General features: G+C 38.2%; 1 protein-coding gene across 2 annotated transcripts in view; it reads left to right on the top strand.

Moving 5' to 3' along the window:
- LOC131047805 (pectin acetylesterase 3) overlaps positions 1 to 11,155 on the top strand; it is a 229,980-nt gene extending 218,825 nt beyond the window's left edge. For both annotated transcript variants that reach the window (XM_057981594.2, XM_057981595.2), the window contains one exon: positions 10,854 to 11,155. In XM_057981594.2, the coding sequence (XP_057837577.2) occupies positions 10,854 to 10,902 (49 nt within the window). In that variant the 3' untranslated portion in view covers positions 10,903 to 11,155. The remainder of the gene's footprint in view (positions 1 to 10,853) is intronic.
- The last annotated feature ends 9,575 nt before the right edge of the window (positions 11,156 to 20,730 follow it).

Here is a 20,730-nt window from a genome sequence, read left to right as displayed (position 1 = left end):
GCCTTCCGACATCGTTCCATACACTCTCCCAACACCTTCAAATGGGTATCCTGATCGCTGAAAATCGACCAGTCATCCAGGAATGCTCTGAAATTCCCTATCGACATCTTGTCAAAAATGTGCAGAATTATTCGCTAGAAGGTCGCGGGCGTGTAGCACAGCCCGAAGGGCATGCGGTTATAGGCGTACACTCCTTCCTCCACCACAAATGTGGTCTTCAGCTTATCTTCCTCCGCAATACTTATCTGGTTGTACCCGGAGAATCCATCCAGGAATGTGTACATCTCGTGCCCGGTGACTTCTTCCAGAATACTGTCAGTGAATGGGATTGGGAATGGGTCTTTTATGGTTACTGCATTTAGGTAAGTGAAGTCCACGCATATTCTTATCTGATTAGCTTCTTTTTTAAGGGAGATGACTATTGGGGAGACCTAGTCACTTGTCTCCACTTTGAATATAATCCCCGCTTCTAGCATTTTGTTGATCTCTTCATTGACTCTGGCTGCGTAGTTTTTGTTCATCCTATACGGTCTCCTTCGTACCGGTTGGGCTCCTGGCACAAGGGTTATGCAATGCACGCACAGCTCTAGCGGTACTCCTTTCAAGTCTTTGTAGGTCCAGGCGAAGACATCTTTATATTCCAGGAATATCTTGAAAGCAGCTGCCTTCAGTACCAGGTTCTAGTCATCTCCTGCTACTATCATCTGAGGTACTGCTTCGTTGCCTAGATTAATCCTCTCCACATCTCGTTCCTCATACTTGATGGGTTTACCCCTTTCAAACTGGTGTGCCGGCGTGTTATCCACTCTTGCCATTCCTTCTTGATATCTACCATACTCTGGGGGAAAGGATTGTTCCTTCGACCCCCCACTGGATTCTCCCAACTCACATATTTGTAGCATGTGACATTCTGGGTGGAAGACCTCATAGTCCTCCATTTGCCAATGAAAAAGTCCTGCCATCAAACTAACTCCATCCTTCGAACATCCATCCAACTCCAGCACTCCTTCGTCGGGCTCTTTCCTGCCTCTGCCTCCTTCAGAGCCCCACTCCCATCGATTGGAATCCTCTGAATCGGAGTCTGATGACGCGAGCTCTTCGCTGACGGAGTGGTTCCTGAGATCAATTACATACTTATGACCGTCACTCTCGATTGAGAGCGTATTCCTTTTCCAGTTGTGATTAGCTTTAGCCATGATCAGCCACCCCCTTCCTAGAAGAGCGTCGTACGCTTTCCTTTCCAGCGGAATGACTACAAAATCCAGGAGGAACTGCTACGTCCCAATTACCACCTTTTGTGCCATGAGGGTGCCGAGGGGTTTGATACCGTGTTGGTCGGCACCGACTAGGTGGAAGGTTGGTGGCCAAAGGGTAGGCTTGCCAAGGCTTCTCCAAGTTCCCTCCGGTAGTACGTTGACTCCGGACCCGCCATCAACAATGGTGTTAGTAAGCTTCTGCCCCATTATATCCATCTCTACTACTGCTAGTTTCCGCCCAACGTCCACCGTGAGTAGCATAGGATTCATGGCATCCCTACCAGGTTCTTTCATTGGGTCCGTACTACATGGGTCCGCCACCGTCTGGTGTTCCTATCCAAGGGTAGTGTCCATGGTTACATTTGTCAAAGCCATCCTTATCTGTGGCATGGTCTGCAGAAGGTCATACACCCGTATGGGTATTGTGGTTTGTAACATCTGCTTGATGATAGTTTTTTCTCGTTCCGGCTGGATCGACGTATCGGTGGCCAGGTGCGAGGCCCTCCGTTCTCCAGCCATCGCCCGTTGGATATCTGCCCTTGCCTCCTGAAGTCTTTCTTTTTCTGTGCGAGGGTCCGGGTACATGGCTTTCTTGTTTTGCAACCTTGTGATTGCCAGTACGTCTTCTTTTGATCCCTCTACATCGAGCATGTTCACCCCTTTTTGCTTTGGACAATCCATGTCCTCGTGATTCCCTGGACCGCACCATCTGCACAATAAACTTCCTACCTCACCTCCGTTTTGGCATTCTCAAGCAAAGTGACCCCATTTGTTGCACTTTCTGCACTGAATCATGGGTCGCCCCTTCACGTCGTATTGAATTCTGCTCCTTGGAGTGTTATTATTGGATCTGTTGTTCCCCCGCCGATTGTTTCTGTATCCTCCGGGTGAGGCGTCAGGGTTTGTTGTTGGCCTTGGAGGTGTTGCTGGTGGTGTGGTTTGGTCGGATTGGGCATAGAGCACTTGTGTGCTTCGTGCCTTCAAGTTGTACGGGCATTCCTTGGTGGAATGTCCCATTATTTGGCAGATGTCACAGAAGACTTTTCGGGGACAACCTCCTTTAGTGTGCCCTTCAGTCTTGCAGTCAGTACACCATAGTTCTTTTCCTTCCCTACCACTCTCTTTGTCACCTTTTAACTCCTTCATCATCCTCATCATATCTTTGCGGAGTGCTTGCACTGTTTTTGATCCTCCGTCGCTGTCGTCGTCCGTACTGTCACCATCGCTGCTCCGTTGCTTCTCCCGGGATGTCTTGTTTTCACTTTCAATATCCATGGCGCGATTGTATGCTTCGTCATACGATGGCGGAGGTACTACTTTCATCGTCCTTCTTAGGGATGGTACCAATCCTTCCACGAACCACTGCTTCTTGAGGCCATCTGCCGGCTGGTTCTCCATTTGTTCAGTAGTTCCCTCAGCCGTCTATTATATGCGCGTACACTTTCATTTTTTCCTTGTTTGGTGTTGTAAATGTCCGCCACAATCTCGTTGTCGTCCCGTAGGAGTTTGAATTCTTCCTCAAAGGCCTTCTTTAGATTGCTCCAGGATGTTTTATGCTGTGCATCAAGGTCTGTGTACCAGTCAATAGCTATTCCTCTCAAAGTGGCTGGAAATGACTTCACCCAGTAGTCCCGGTCGTCCTGGCCATTTGCTTCCCAGATGGTGACGCATGTCTTGCAATGCCGTATGGGATCCTCTGATCCGTCGCCCATGAATTTTGGAAGTTTTTGTTTCTCCGGGGTGTGTGCCATCGTTCTTTTCTGTGCGGTTTTATGTAGTGCTTGGAAATGGCTATATGTCGGGAAGGTACTATGTGTCCGAGTGGTGCCGTGCACCCCTGGTCTGGTTGGGTCCCTACCAACCGGACTTTGGTCACCTTCACTTCTATAGTCCCTCCTTCCTGGGGTTTCCGGATCCGATCTTCCTATTTTGATGCCCTCTGACAAGGACAAGTTTTTAATGCCGAACAACGTTGCTTCGAAAATAGTGGCGATTTCCTCGTGCAGGTCTCGTACCGCCTCCTCTCCTTGTTCGGAAAATTCCAATTGGGTGCTTTGTGATTCGGTTCCAGAGTCTTCTTCACTTGACGTCGAGTGTGGGGCTTGGTCGGCGAGATCTTCCTCCGCTACGTCTAGAAGTGGCAGGTTCCTGGCAACCTCAGCCAACTCCTTCCACGTACACGATTCTTGCCTCTCCGGACTACGACTCCGACTCACACTCCGACTTCTGTTGTGTTTCTCCGGACTCCTTGAGTCGACAACCTCTGTTAGTCGTCGTCTCTTGTTGGCCTGTTCTTTTATACGGAGGGATCGCCGTACAGTTCCCTCGTTTACTCCTTCGGTAGCAGTGGTACGTCTGTCTTTGTCCGATCGTAGGGGCATCAAGTGCCAGAGGTACGGCGCTGACTGGCCTCCCTCTCCTCTTCCTCCCTACGACTCCGTTCCTCGTACCGTCGGAGAACTTGTTGCCGCCAAAGTTCCTTTGCTATTTCTTCTCTTTGGTTTTGTCGTGTAATCAAGTTTCTGGCAAGTAACCTTGGAATGCTCCCGAGGAGGTCAAAGACGGGGGTGCTGACGGTGAGTTCACCACGTACCATGCCTTCCGAGACGACTCTCTCCTGAGCCTCTCGCTGCACGTACTGCGTGACCGACATGTCCCACAACTCTAGCAAGTCCGCCATCAACTAATCCTCTCGTTCCTCTTCCATGGTATTCTCCTCATATGTGTCGCTGTCCACGACAATTAATTGCTGGTCGAACGGCCGGCCCATTAATTGCTTCCGCCTGCCGCCATAGTTATCTCCAAGTTCGTTCAGGCAACGGCGCCAAAATGTTTAGTCCTAAATGTATAGTTGATGGCTAATCAGATAACACAATATTCCCTACACATGCCAAGCATTCATGGAACAGAACAATGTACCTTACAACATTTTATGCCAATGATAATAGATAGACCAGAAAGTTATATCTTTATTCCAATGTCCCGAATTGTTCATACATAGATCCCCCCTGCCGAGGTTCCAACCCAACAATATATAGACCCGACGGTTGGCCAAGATGCCAACCGTCACCAACTCCACGGGAACCTCTCGGCAACAGCAAAACATAAACACACTTATAATTATTATTCGTACTAACATACATATTTACCCCTAACAATGTCCACTTCTTTGAAGGAAGGATTCGCAGCTTGCAGGATTTTCAGTTTATACTTTCTAGATGGTTATTATGCTGGGTTACAGAGAGGTGAAACAGAGAACGAATTGACTTCTCCAGATAATGCGGGCATTACATTTCAGACTTGGCCTTGGGATCCAGGAAACATATGCAAATTGGTTTTCTCTTTGTGGATTGCTCAGCAATTAGCAGAATTGGACAGGGATGCCGAGTTCCGCTGTATCATGCAGGTACACCATAGGAATGATGGAACATTCTTCAGATTTGTTTGGAATCCTAGTATTGCTTGAGGACAAGCAATCTCTAAGGAGGGAGGACTGTAATGTCCCCTTTTTGGGACATTAGAAGTCAATTAAATAATTAAAATTTAAGTTGACAAATTATGTCATATTTAATGACGACTTAATTTAATTATTTAATAAAGTAATAAAATGACTTTAATGGAGCTTAGTGAGAATTAATAGTGTCATTTTAAAGCGGACAATATAGAGACAGAAATGGAATTCCAAGAGATAGGCAAAGGGTGAATGAAGAGTCACAGGGATGTTCTATTAAAGAACATGGAGAGGCTCATTTTGGGGATGCTTGGTTTAAGTTTGGTTATTGTGTTCTCTTGGAGAAATCCTGGGAAGCTTTGGCTTTCAGCAGGTTTGAGGACGGAAACCCTTGAGCTTGAAGGCAGTGGACGGAAACCCATTGTCTGTTGGAGATATCACTTGGGTGTCTCACTTTGTGCTTCAAGTTCATCTTACTAGTTATCCAATCTGACTGTAAGTTTTGTGGCTACGATTGGATTTTTTCTTCTGTTGCTCTAGTGAAGATTTAGAAGCAATATTCATATCTAATTTCAGAATCTCTATTTTAGTCTGAAATTTTATGATTTACAGTGTAATTTGCTGGACTAATTAAATCAGTTACATGCAAATTGTATATTAAAATTTATGTGGATCATTTGGTTAAAAAATATGAAGTAATATCCATAGGGGATATTATAGAAGAAGGTTTATTTTTGTTGTCTGTGACTTGTGAAGGTGTAAAACTAAATAGGAACCATGCTGGAAATAGAAAAACTGAACTTTAGAAGTCGAATTTGGATAGCACAACATCAATAGGTGATGATTTTGAATGATAAGATGAAATTGACACCAAACCCTTTCACCTAAAACAACCACCTCGAAAAATTCTTCACTATGGTACCTCAAATCAGCCTTCAAACCTGCAAAAATTAGAGGAAAATGATTTTTTTTTTGCTATGAATAGCTGAAAGAAACATATTTGTGTGTTTGAAAAAGGCAGGCATGAATAAATTGACATATCCAGCTTTAACCTTTGCTTTCTTCTGACTTTTGGCCAACTGGAATGCTTTACATTCTAAACATAGGTGTGAGTTTGAATATTGATGACTGATATAAGGTGTGAAGTAGAGTTTTGTAGTGGCTGCATGAAGGGAAAGAGTGCCACTTTCATGTTTTACACTAACTTTAGTTGAGAGACTTTCACATAAGGAGTTGTCATGCTAAGGATTTCATGGCAGAAAAATACGATTGCCACACGACTTCAAGAGCATGCCATTTGTAATGTTTCCAAAGTCATTTTATTGGGTACGTTTTCATATTGGCAATGTCATGTGAAAAACCTGCGTAGGGAATCAAGACGTGGCAAGTACTAAAGAAAAAAGTGTATAGCTTGTGTTTTGAAACAATCTCTATCTTTGGTGTGGTTTCATAATGTATATGTTACTATTTTGAAATTTGGTGGAACTTGGACATGGCAGTGCCACACACAAAGTGCACCTTTCTAATCTTCAAGTATTTTTGGTTTGGCAGATCATAAAGGGATTTTCCCCAGGTAATAATTTCTCGTCTGTAGTGTCCCCAACCAGATTGTTAGCACGAAATCACCAAACATTTACAATCAACACAAACCCAAGCTCCTGCTCTTAGCTACCACGACTCATATTATTAAGAAAGATCCTTACCATGCTCATCTCCTCCATTATTGGTGCCTTTTTCTTTAGATGACATTGTTGATTTAATTCCCATCACAATATTTAGTAGCAAATGCATCCTCCTTTGGAACCAGAGTTGATTCATCAGTCCGCGGGGCATTTTTGTAGGACCTTTTACCTTTGTCTAGATTATGTAAACTTTCTGCTTTGTTACCACCATTATTGTTGCCATGGCTCTGCAAGCTGCCTATCTTAAAATCACATGGCCTTTCATTTCCAGATGCTTCCATTTAGAGATTCACATCGTATGCACCCATGAGTCTAAGATAAGCTTATACCTCCAACTCGAGTGAAGAGAATGGTAGGGAGAAATTTGGTGCTATTGATGCAGTCACCAAGCCCAAGAGAAATCTGGCAGAATGGATGCAAGGGATGCTTGAGGGGGGTGATACCATGCCAAACTTCCAACAAAACAAATTAAATTCAAAAACAGACCTAATACTGTGACGCAGAGCATCCACACATTCAACCACTTAAGAGAAATCTTTCTCCCAACTCACCTATCCAATTAGGTGATAACTCTTCACTAACTCACAAACCCCTCACAAGGTTATTGAACACTCACAAGGTTTCCATAGTCCAACAACATACCCATGCTTCTCAACACAACCTCCAACCATTGACATACCTTAGATTAGGCTTATACAACTTTCCCAAAACTAACTAAGAACTTCCAACAACTAAGTCACACCAAAACTAACAAAATCCCATCCACACAAGAACAATTCCTAATAGGTCTTCCAATTGTTCATTTGACACAACTCTCAAACCAAGTAATTACTCACCATCCCTAAGAACTTCACAACCCCCTTTAGGACTCTTCTTTTCTTAGCCCAAACACCATCCTACACCCTAGAAGACAAAAAGGACCTGCTGTCATAACACTGTTCACAGTGACAAATAAGCATCAATAGGACAGTCAAACACCATGGATCATTTCTTATCCATAACCCTTCAAATGATAGTGGTGATGATAGGGGACCTTCCTATCCCTCTTTCCAACACCAAATTCAACAATGCACTCACTCCTAAGCCTGCGATATGTAATGTTTCTATTCACTGTCAAACTGTGACAGTCAAGCACAAGGTTTTAGGAAAGTCAAGAATATTTGTAGTTTGCTTTGTTCTTTAGGTTATCAAACACTTGGAATAGGTTGTGAACTCTCTTACACACACCCCACTTCCTCCACAAGACCACTCGATACCATTGAAGCAAGTACACCACCCAAAACTCCATGAAATCACTGTTTTTTCAGACTGTGGCACTGAAAACAGTCATATTATCCTCCTTTGGCATGTGAAAAATGATGCATGGAACCCTGCAGAAGCATTTACATGAAAGAACATAGTATAATACAGTTTTCCACCCATTTTGGGGGTTTTCCAATGGATAAAAAGAAAGTTTTACATTTTTTCTACTTACTGCCAGCCCTAGGTAGGGTTTTAAGCAGTTTTTACAAAAAATGTTATAACTCAATCAAAACAGCATGAAATGAAATGAGACAAAAAATCAAATTGAATTAGATTCACCCCCCCTTTAATGCCCAATCAATTCCAGAGGCGGATCAATGGGTTTCAATGGTGGAAAACGAGCATGATCAGACTGTTACGTGGAAAATCTCAGAAAATTTGCAGGGAACAATGAAAATTTGATTGATTTTTGTTTGCTTTTCACACCAACATCCATCCAACCTCTCCATGGCTCGAGGATGGGCTTATTTAAAGGCCATCCAAGCCTTTCCAACGTCCATAACTACTTTTTAAACTTGTTTTAACAAACTACCTTCTAATCACCCTCAAAAAAGGTAAAAGTTGCTTGGACAACTTTTTGGCAATATCGACAACTTTGCCAAAAATGCATCCTAGATTCAACCTAAGACCTTCATGACTCAAGACGGATACAAATAGGCTCAAATAGATCTAAAATGCCCTTATACATCATTGAATCATCAAATTAGACCCATTGACACATATTTCCCACAAAATGACAATTTTGACAATTTTTGTCAATGTGACTCCTCAAAGACTCAAGACACAACCTAATGGTCTCAATGACCTTTATTACATCAAATATGGTCTTTCAAGACCTTATTGTTGATTTGAATGGATCAAAACACAAATGATGCATAACTTGCCTCGTAGAGGCTTGATAACAACTTAGGTGCTCCTGCACCATACTGCCTACGACCACTACCACAAGATGGATATAGTTATAGTCAAAAGAATGCAAAACAACCACAAAATAACACCTAAGACATCAAGCAACCAAAGCATGAGAGGTGCAAGATGATGAAGATAACCAGTTTGATTCAATTGCAGAACATAGCACAGCTCTATTAGCATCAATGAAGGATGATTATCCATCTTTCCTAACCAAAAGAATGCAAAACAATCACAAGATAAGACCTAAGACACCAAAGAAAACAAAGAATGAGAGTGGCAAGATGATGAATGGATTTTATTAAAAACATTCATTTCATTTATTCAATCGTGTGATGCCTTTAAACCAGGCTAAACACTGCGTAAGTATTCTGTATAAACCCGGTGCCATCAGTCATTCACGACTACCAAAGTGACAACAAATATACTCGATCAAGCAATATAGTGAATTATCCACGCTCAGCAACAATGGTTGTATAGGAAGAAAACCACTATCTCCCGCTTAAAACCAAGTGCCTGTTTTCAGATATTGTCACGCCAAAATCGTGGAGTCGTACCAATACATTTTCCTTCGCACCAGCCAGGGTCCCTTTTCCAGCTGCTATAATTTTCTCTCACGCCGCAAGCACAAAGTCAATCAGTTTCTTTAGTATTTGCGATGCTTTACACACCCCAGTTTGAATCTAATGATCCGTATGTGAATTTGTTTAAGCCTGGGATAACTTAATACAAACTCACGCACAGCAAAGCAAACGAATATTGCCCATTTCCAAATGGTCTGATATTTGACAAATATAAATATTGATTTTCATTTTGAAGACCACTGATATATCATGCAAGTCTTTAGTTTAATCTTGATAACCAGATAATCTTTGGTTACCCAATATTATATTATAGAAATAATAAAATCATCGAACCTTAAAAGAAGCCCGATAATGCATCTCCAACGATTTAATCAAAACAAAAACTTCAACCTATGTTGCTGCTCAGGTTTCTAATAGTATTTTGGATATTTGTTTGAGTGATAAGCAGGAGGTATTTTTCACAGTAAGTTAAATTATGATATTGCTATTCGGATTCAACTGTGTAATTTTTGAATCAAACTCATTGACCCATGTTTCATGAATAGTAGATCACATTATAACTGTTGTAATTTGCATTTTTTTGAAAAAACAAAAATAATGATAAAAATAAAATCATAAACTATGCTTTCTCCTTAAATATTTGAAATATCTTGCCAAATATCAATGTGACATCAGGGAAAAATAGTAAAAATAGTATTTTAATGACATCCCACATAATATCATTTATTCTGAGACCAATATTTCTGGATACCGCAATTATTCCGAACACAGAATTTGTCTTCTAAATGACATCACAAATCCAAAACGGGACATTACAAATGATGGGGCATTCGTAGCTTTCAAAGATTTTTACTGCTGAAACCTCTGCAATGGGTACATGTTGGATTTATCAACAATATTTGTGATTTTGGTTTTGAAAAATCTCATTAATGTAATTTCAATTTAAAAAAGAAAAAATTTGGAAAGAAAATATATTTATGTTCTGCAATGTTGGATGACTTGACTTATAAATGGCGACTACCTCATACTCCTACAATATAAGATATATCTAAACATGCTATGGTAACTGTAAAATGTGAATTTATAACTTCTTTTTAAAAAATATAATTTTTTTATCAACAAACCAACTCAAAATAAGCATAATTTGAAAGAAACCTTTATTATTTCTTATCAAAAAAACATCTTGGAGCCAAAGCTCTTCCTAATGCCAGTTTTTAACCATGTACTAGCCTTGTAATAGCCTTATAATTATGATATATAAGATAGTACCACTTTTAACTAAGATGTATTATTCTTTTCTATCTTACTTCTAATTTTCCTTTTTAAAGGGACAGATTTAATGGAGGAGAGTGGACATTGCATTAATATATGATTCCTGAAATGATGAGGAAGCCAAGGCTTTGCATTTTCTTTATGTTTGTTATTAACATTGACAAGGAAAACTTACCTAAGTTTGTGGTATTGAAAAATGATCTTATTTATCTGTTTTTAAATTTTGTTTTTAATTCAAAACATATTAGCTAGGAAAACAAATTTGCACAAGAATAGATCTTGTTCCTCGTTGATATTTTGTTTTTCCTTCTGTTTATTTGTTACAATTTCACACTGAATATGGGCATATATTCATGTTTATTGTTATACTCATCTTCACTTTTTGTCTGTTTTGAAGACCATTGCAGAGGCTGTGGGAGATTGGTATTATGAACGGAGGACTGTAAAGGAAATAGATTGTCCCTATCCATGTGATAAAACATGTCACAATTTAGTTTTTAATCATTCATCACTAAATCTAGATTGAACAATCTCCACAATTTAGATTTTAATCATTCATCACTAAATCTAGATTGAACAGTCGCCAATAATCTTTGTTACTCCTTGTCGAAGGCAAGGCAGCTGAAATAATTGTTTGTATCCAGAACCTAGTTCATATGGTTCAAATATTTTTTAATAATAAACTATTTTAAGTTATCAGTTTCTGCTCGACGGTTATGTCAAAATTTGATTAAAAATAGATACCTGGAAAAGATTTGTATGGACAAGTTTTATATATATTATTACATATATGTATATACTAGTAGCAGTTACAAGTCATGCAAGACTTTAAATAAATTCATATTATATTTGTTTATTTTATGTTAATATAATTTAATTTTTTGAAAAATTTATTTTAGGATTAAGGTCATGGTTAGGGTCATGAGTAGTGAATAAGGTTCCAGTCAAGATTACAATTATGTTACGTTTAGGGTAAGGATTTAGGTCATGGTTAAGATTATGTTTAGAGTTAGGATTAATTGAGGTTAAGGTTAGAGTTAAGAGTTAAGGATATACTTAGAGGTAGGTTTAAGATTACATTAAGAGAGGATTAAACATAAAATAAGTGGTATGTTAGGATTCAAAAAAGGGTTACAATTAGGCTTAGAGTTATGGTCATGATTAGGGTTACATTTATGTTTAGGGGTAGGGGTAGGGTTAAGATTATTGTAAGGGTTTGGATTTAGGGTTATGGTTAGGGCTAGGGTTTGGGTTAGGTTTATGGTTAGATGTATAGGGGTAAGGGTCGGGTATAAGAGATATAGTTAGGCTTAGGCTTAGGATTTGAGTTAGAATGATAATTATGGTTAAGGTTACAATTAGGGTTAGGGTTAGAAATAGTTTTTTAATTAATGTTACCATTAAGATAAGGCTAAGAGTACAATTAAAGATATGATTAGAGATACAATAAGGGTTATGTTAAGGTTCAAATAATGGTTAGAATTATAATTCAAGTTAGTGTTAGGGCTAGTCTTAGGATTAGGGTTAGGGCTGCGATTAGAATTAGAGTGTGGGTTGTGGTTGGGATTTTCAAAATGAGACAAGATCAAAATCAAATAATATATATTTAATTACTATTAGCATTATTACAACAAAATTTTAAAGTCCTTTCAAAATTAAATTTAGTATTGGATAAAATGTGTAAAAAGTTTATAAACATTTGTAAAAAAGTATTTCATATATATTCTATCATAACATAACAGTTTCTAAACTCTTTTACATAGTGAGTCATTTATGCACTTGTAACAAATCTCCATTATCAATACTATAAAGAATCGTTTCAACTTTGATTGTCACATTAGACTTGATAGCATACAAGGTAGGTATCCCATAGTGTTCATACATAACAACTTGAATGATATCATGACTAGATACACCTTGAATTTGATGGAGTAGTTGAACTTTAAAATAACGAGCAACCATTCCTCAATTGGGCCCATGTGAGAACTAATTCATTATTCTCTCTCAAAGAATCTCATACTAAGTTCATTACAAAGGGTGTTATGCATATGATGAATATTGGCCTAATAGTGACCATTAAAATGCATCCAACAAGGTAAATATCTTGAATCTCATGATATAGAGCAACTAGCCAATCACAAAAGTCTGTAGTCTCTATTTGTATATTTTATGAAATTAAACACCCAAGTTCATTCTCACCTTGGATTCATAGTGGAAGTTAAACTACTCAACATAATTATCAAATTTTGTTTCACTAGTTTTTGGTCCACTTATGTTAATTGTATTAACCATCTTCTCCTTCAACCAATAAGGGACATTTAAATCCTTTATACAAAGGAAAACAATCAATGAAAGATACTTGTGGTAATTTGATAACCAAGTGAACACTCATGTATTTGCATTATGTGACATCTTCCTCACCTACGTCAAAATGATTATTAGTTTTCTACATTTTTTTTATACAAAAAGATATTTAATGCTACACATTAGAAAACCACATGTACAGTAGTAAATATTAACAAATATTCTATCAAAACTCAAAACATTTAAATGGGAGTCTCATTTGTTGTCACTATTAATTTTTTTTTAGGTTAGTAAATTAATACAAACTCATTTTATATATATTAAAGTATAAAGTTGTACATGCTACAAACATAAATATACATATGCATGCATTTAGGTAATCATAACCATAAATATTTAAAACACTTAATAGTCATAGAAGCAAATTTGAACAAGATATATTAAAACACGTAATAGTCTTTGAAGCCAATTTGAACATAAACATAATAAACTCATCTTAGTGAAAACGTATTATTATATATCAATATTTAGAAAATATTTTTCTACAAAGTGTAAAAGTAAAACTAAGATAATTTTTCTTAAAGTATTTACAAGACTACAAAACCAAAAGTAGATTTAAAATTATAGAAAGTCCATTGTAATATAATTCAAATTTCAAACTCCAAAACATAGAATTTCACAAAATAGTATATACTATAATTTATAAGAATTATTCAAAACAAGTTATTATGGCCACCATACATTGGTACTATCTATTGGCATGCTAAACAATGTTATATAATTTTTCATATTTCATCGTTTGGATAAGTTGAGGGTCAAACTCTGCCAATTCAACTATTCAAATTATTCTTCCTTCAATATTATATAATGATACTTTCTCTCACACAACTAATATGCATCCATTGTTGTTAACTACTCTCTTGTAATTTTTTTGAGGTAAATCAATATGTAAAGGAGACCGTATATTTCTTTCTTCATCTTATTTATTCACTTTATCTAAATTTCACATTTGATGATATTCTTTGTCAGATGGCACTATGTAACCATCACATCTAGCCGATTCCTAATACGTAGTAAAACTCTTCTAGTGAATCAGAACATGATAATAATTTTCATAAACTTTTATTTGTACTTCTTCAGAGAGATAACCTACAAATAAAAGGTAGCTTTAGTACAATATGTTGGGGATGGAATTATCATCCAAGTATTTTCAACATAATTAAATTCAATAATCTCACCATTGTTTGTATAATTTTTTGAACCAATAAAATCATCCTTTAGAACAATTGATTCTATAAATTAGATTTTGAGTCATAAATCTCAACCAAACTTTGACTATTCATGTGCTAGTGGTACTGTCCAATAAATATAATATGTTGACTGATGGAAGAGATAAAAAGTTGTTGGTATAAAATCAGTACGTAAAGTGGTTGCGATTTGTCTTAGATGAGGAAATTCTTTCCAAGTTGGAGTACCTACATTAGATGTATTATATTATAGAAATTGAAAGGACCGTCTTACCAATTTTGAGCAATAGTAGATATTGTTGCAAACCACCTCTACACACTTACAATACTTTGGAAAGTTTAGTCAAAGAACCCTCTAGAAATTTACATCACCTTTAGTGATCCATGATTGTATCCTCTCAAACCTAAATGAAAGAAGTGCAATAAGAAAACACATCTTGAAGGAGAATGATCTACACATATAGTTTTGAGATAATCGAGTGAAGAAAGAATCTCCTTCCACCTCTTACAAACCAACCCCATTCTTGAAAAAGGTCTACTAAACAATTTTGCTACACTCATCAACACCAATTATTTTAGGAGCTCTTCCTACACCTCTTTTGTTCTTTTCTTCCCCAACCTACAACATATCAACATAGTCAAATCTTGCACAAAAACTTTCTTTTGAAAAGACAATAGAATATATAATGATAGACGTTCATTTGAATATATAGTTCAATAAAAAGATTATCAATGATTAATGAACATTAATCTCAATAAGTCTTAGGAAGTTAGCCACCCAACTCATACATTAATACTAATTTAATATAATTATAAATTTATTATAAAATAAATTATATTATAGTTGTTTATATTTTTATTACATTAATATATTAGTTTATTATTTTTAAAATTGATTATTATTATTATAAGTCACAGCCGAAGCGGAATTTGGTCATCTCTGATTGTTGTTGTGGTTGTGGTTGTGGTTGTGGTTGTGGTTGTGGTTGTGGTTGTGGTTGTGGTTGTGGTTGTGGTTGTTATTAGTGTTATTGTTATTATTCTTGTTTTTTTTTTTAACCCAATGGTATTCCTGTGTCTCAGCCCAACACCTAGTAGCCTATATCTTGGGTACCTGAGATGAGCTGAGGCAAGACTAATCCACTGGAGATGGCAAGACCGCCTAATAGCCCTATCACTAGGCAAATCTGGTAGACGTCTTGCGACGTGAGTTGAACTCAGGACGATGAGGGAGTAGAAAACCCGCCCAAGCCAATCATGTTGTTGTTGTTGTTATTGTTCTTGTTCTTGTTCTTATTATTATTATTATTATTATTATTATTATTATTATTATTGCTATTGTTATTGTTATTGTTATTGTTATTGTTATTGTTATTATTTTTATTGTTATTGTTATTATTGTATTGTTATTATTGTTATTGTTAATGTTATTGTTATTGTTATTGTTATTCTTATTATTATAGGTATTGTTATCATTGTTATTCTTATTATTCTTGTTATTGTTATTGTTAGTATTGTTATTCTTATTATTATTATTGTTTTTTATTACGGGAAAATCAGGTTTTGAAGGGACCTCGAAACCCTTTACAAAGGAACCATAAAAGATAAAAGCATTAAGAAACTAAACGGGACAGACATCGAAAAAGCCAACAAAGTATTAGACAAAAGCCAGCACAAAAGTCCAACACTACCAGCAAAAATAGAAAAAAGACAAATTACATTATGTTTTTAAGGGCATTAGCCAATTTCTCGCTAATCCCTTACATTTCTTTGATACTCTCCCTGAGAATTGGGATTTCCTTTGAAGAAGCCAAGGCAGCCTTTTTCAAGCTTGCCCTGGTCCTTTTAGCCGCACCTCCAAGAGCACTATCCACATTCCCAGCCTCAATAGCAGCCTCTTTAGCATCAAGGTCCACAATAGACTTGGTAGGGCTGGGACCATCAAGGTATTTGGCTATTTCCTCCATGTTCCTGGTCGCAGAGTTGAGGATCTCCGGAATCAAAATCAAGAAGTTCTTCATGGCAGCCTTCCCTTCCTCCAGCTTGTTGATCTGAACTTCCAGCTTCTCCACCTTTTCATCCATTTCCTTTTTCCATTGCTCCAGGTTGATTTCACCTTTGTGTCCCTGCTCTTCTTGATGTTTAGCCTTTTTTCCATTTTATTAATTCTTTCATAAACCCATCTATCGAAACCCAGACGAGCATCAAACTGGTTCTTAAGCTTATCCAGGATAAGCATACCAGTATTCATCTCATCACCATCTCTATCTTTTTCCATGCTCATATCCTCCTTATCCTTGTTCAGCTATGTTTCCATTTCCTTGTCCTCCTGTTTTTTCTGGTTATCCGACTCCTCCATGGGCTGGTTGTTGAGATCACCAGAGCTCGCACTGTGGGTAGGTTCCTCCTTATTACCCTCATCCTCTTCCTGTTTTTCCTTCTCATTACCACTGTCCATTCTGGATGTTTCCTTGACCAAGCTTTTCTGATCAGAATCTTCCTCTTCCCCCACTTCCTCATCTTTCCAGCTCTCCACCCTGTCAGTATCATCAGTCTCTATATCACTACCTTCTTTTCCCATATACTTGGGATCAACCTCCACATCCTTTTATTTATGGCTCAAATCCATATCCTCCACATTTTTCTCCGCAGAGCCTTTTTTAGCCTTTTAACTCTGTTTCTGCACATCCTTGTTGGGCCCAGAATCTTCACTTTTCCTCTTGCCTTTGCCTGGGGACACCAACAGCCTTTTGTTTTCTTGAATCACCAAAATCTTACAATGCTCATAAATGAGCAAAATAAGACCATAATGTAGCACAGGAGAAGAGGGGTTCTTACTGTTCTTGTTCAATGAGTGCAACAGAGACCTGAAAAAGGTAATGAGGAAGAGACATCCTTTTCTCATGCCTAAAGTGGTTCAGAAGCACAAAGTGATAGGTATGGACCCTAGTGAAGCGGCCCTCCACAGTGATATACTCCATAATGGCATTAAGCACAAAACCCCAAATTTTTTTAATGTTAGACGCTTCATAATACCCCCCAGATGCTTTGCCTAATTTAGCTCTCTCCTTATCTTTGCGCGGAAAGAGCTTCACAACATTATTGGAGACTTTCGGGTCCCTAAAGAAATTGAGGCCAGTATGGGGCATACTTGTGACCATAGAGATGAGGTCCGCGTCCAACTTGAATTTGACACCATGGATTTTGAAAGTGTCATTTTTCCAGTTTTCAGTCACTATAGTAACCGCCAAGTTAACTATTATTTTGTCATAATCCACTAGTTTTTCCATGAACGGCGTCATAAAACTCTTCTCCAGCTTCATCCAGACCTTGGGCATCTCCCGCCATCTAGAAAGGTTATCGGGTTCCTCTCTTCTAAGGTCACCTCCCATTCTTGAATTCGTTCTGCAATTTTTCTGCTTCAGCAAATTCGAAGCGAGCTTCCAGATGACACTCGGACACTTGAAAATAAGCACCCACAAAGCATGCAAACTTTTAATATTCTTATTTAAAACTTTGCCCTTCTGACAAGCTATCATCTCCTTTTAAAAGTTTTAATGTTTAATCATTAATACAACCATGATTAAAATGCAATTTTTCTTTCCCCATAATTCTGCCCTTTCTAATGAGGTCTTTAATATTGAAATCAATATTATCTTCACCATTCCATATGCTTTGTTTTCGGATATAACGCCAACGTTAGCAAGACCGTCCATGACGACATTCTTTTCCCTGAAGGCATGCTTTATAATAATAGATTTAAAACTAGTAATAATTTCTCTGGCCTTAAAAATGATATTTTCGATAGACCACGAAGGCTCAACTTCACCCTTTAGGCATTTAATAATATTAAGAGAATCTCCCTCCAACCATAATTTGTCATGATTGAGATTTTTAGCAATAATCAGAGTATTAAGGGCAGTCGAAGCTTCAGTATAATGGCTCGTCTGTTTACCCAAAGGACCAACAACAGCCACAAGACAACCTCCATCAAAATTCCTGACAATACCCCCATATCCAGCATTGCCAGGATTTACCTTAGATGCCCCATCGAAATTGGCCTTGATCCATCCCTAGGGAGGAAAGCTCCAGAAAGGACCATCTCTACCTTTATCCTTGCTATTTCTGCTATTGGAAAGGTTTCATCTTTCATTAAAATCTTCCTTAGCAGATAATCCAGTATCAATGCCATATAAGCAATCATGGATCCCTCTATAAGTTTTATCCACCACCACTTCAGGGTTCGCACTTTTTTCCCTAAAAATCTTGTTGTTACGCTCCTTCCAGATGTTCCAGGTGACAATGGGGAGAATAAGTTTCCAAAGCTCAACATTCTTAGAATTAAAGCTAGGGCAAAACCATTGTTGTCAGAACTCTTCCAGTGAGTTCGGGAAAATCCAGCTCAATTTCCACTTATTAAGAATTATATTCCAAATATCCTGACTGAAAGTGCACTGGTAGAGGATATGGCAGGAAGACTCCTCCTCCCTGCAACAAAGAGAGAACCTTTTAGGAAAAACAAATCCATGCTTATGGAGATTATCAAGGGTTAGCACCTTATTTTGGATAAACATCCAAAAGAAAATATTAATTTTGGGAATCAAATTCTTCATCCACACTTTCGCCCACAAAGGAATCTCATCTAGAACTTTGTAATGTATAGCGACAGCTGAAGAAACAGAATATCGCCCATCAAAAGTTTCCTTCCAAATCATACAATCCTCAGAATGCTCCATGAAGATTTTGGAAGAGAGCAAGGTCTCCAAAAATCTTAGGCTCGGACAAACCTGGCTAAACTCAATCCACTTACCATTTCTCTAGTAGTCCCTAACAAGGTCTCCATACCTGCTTTTAAACCAGTCTTTCCATTCATTAAGAATGGGAATTTCCTCTGGCGGTTTATCCATTAGCCATCTATCCTCCCAGAATCTGATAATTCCCCCATTACCCAGTTTCCACTTTCTTCCAGCAACATCCCAGACTTAAGCTGTTTGAACATCATTCCAAATAGTAGAGCCTGTTGAACACTGAGTACCATTGAGAGAGGAGGGACGGGGGTGAATCAGTGGTTCCTCATTTTCTCTCTTTTCTAAACTAATCTCAAAATATAAATTACTCCCTTAACTTTTAAGCAGTCATACCGGTAATACAAGAAAGAGAACCAAAGAGATCATTCACACACAAGTGATTCACAACTCCAAAATTACAAGGAAAACCCAATATGGAAAAAACCTCGATGAGAAAAGTTGTTGGAGTCTACTACTCCAATCCAGCCTCACAGGTAAAACACTAACTTACAAAGATTTAGGGCACCAACCCAAGGAGCACCAACCCCTACATCAAGCTTCAACTTGGCGATGTATATTGAAATACTATTTGAATACAATTAAGGCTTCTTGTTGCAAATGAATTCTGCAACTCTTTGATTAAATGACACTTTGTCAGTTGACAGTCTTTTCTCCTCCACTGAAACTCACATTGTCGATTGATGAATTATTGTCTCTGATTCTCAATCTTTGATATCTTTCTCTCCCTCTCACACACAAGATCACACTAGGATGTTGTCTGCTCTGTTATGCCTTATCGGTTAGACTCAACTGCAAGACTATAGAACTATCGGTAGAATCCTCTCACTGGTATGCTTGCTCACGTACACTGCAACTTTCTTAGAATTCTTTCTAAGGCTCACAATTCTTTTATTTTCTTACTCTCTCTACACTGCTCCTCTTTCGCAACATCAAATCTTTTTTGTTTTGGACTCTCATTTCTTATATGGTGATTTCCCGCTAGAACGTAATTCAAAAACTTGAGCGGTTAGGGTTTCTTCTTTTTGACACAATCTTCATGAGATCCAATCCTACCTATCTCGGATCGATCACCTGTCCTAGAAGGATGCACCTGCACACGGTTTTCATTATCCAATGCACATTTGCTGGACATGGCAATCTCGAATCAAATCTTATGTCATGAAATCAACCGACACATAAAGTGCTTCAGAAGATTTCTTTTCGAGGACTTCCTGAATCAGATTTCCCTTTCATAGATTCAGGCACCAACTACTCTCTGATCTTCCTCTACCATTCCTTCTTCCTCGAGCCACAATTAGTCAAATACAATCCCTTGATTTGTGGCTCATCCATTAATGGCAATTATCTGTTTCATCAACCCTATCGATGAGGCTTCACCAACCACAACACGTTTGCCACCTTTGCTTCACATGGCATCACAACGATCAAGACATGGCCCACCAATACACAATTGGTCCAGAAAACACATACCGATACAACTCTTTGCCAGTAGAGCTTTATTCTTTTGTTAACCGGTAGAACACCCTATACCGGTAACACATATTCACCTCCGGTGGTGTGAGACTACTGGTAGGTCTTCATTCTTTATGCTCACCCTTATGTGAGTATTCATCATGCCGGTTGACATCAATGACAACTTAGTGCCAAATTGCCAACAATCTCCCCCTTTGGCATTGATGTCAACTTCTAGTGAGATACTCCATGCCGGTACATTTCTCCCCCTTTGACACAATGACAAAGGGTATTGTGCACTCCCCCTTTGATTCATACCAAACTCCCCCTTTCACCACCATCAGCTCCCCCTGAGCCACATAAAACCTGCCTAGGCAGATGACACAACTCCCAACTTGTGTCAGAGGTACTCAAAAGTGTTTACCGGTAATGGTTTGGTGAAAATGTCTGCTACTTGTTCACC

Source organism: Cryptomeria japonica, chromosome 8, assembly GCF_030272615.1.
Source record: "Cryptomeria japonica chromosome 8, Sugi_1.0, whole genome shotgun sequence".
NCBI lineage: Eukaryota > Viridiplantae > Streptophyta > Pinopsida > Cupressales > Cupressaceae > Cryptomeria > Cryptomeria japonica.
The sequence above is the reverse complement of the archived record's forward strand: the minus strand, read 5'-3'. Positions and strand labels throughout refer to the sequence as shown.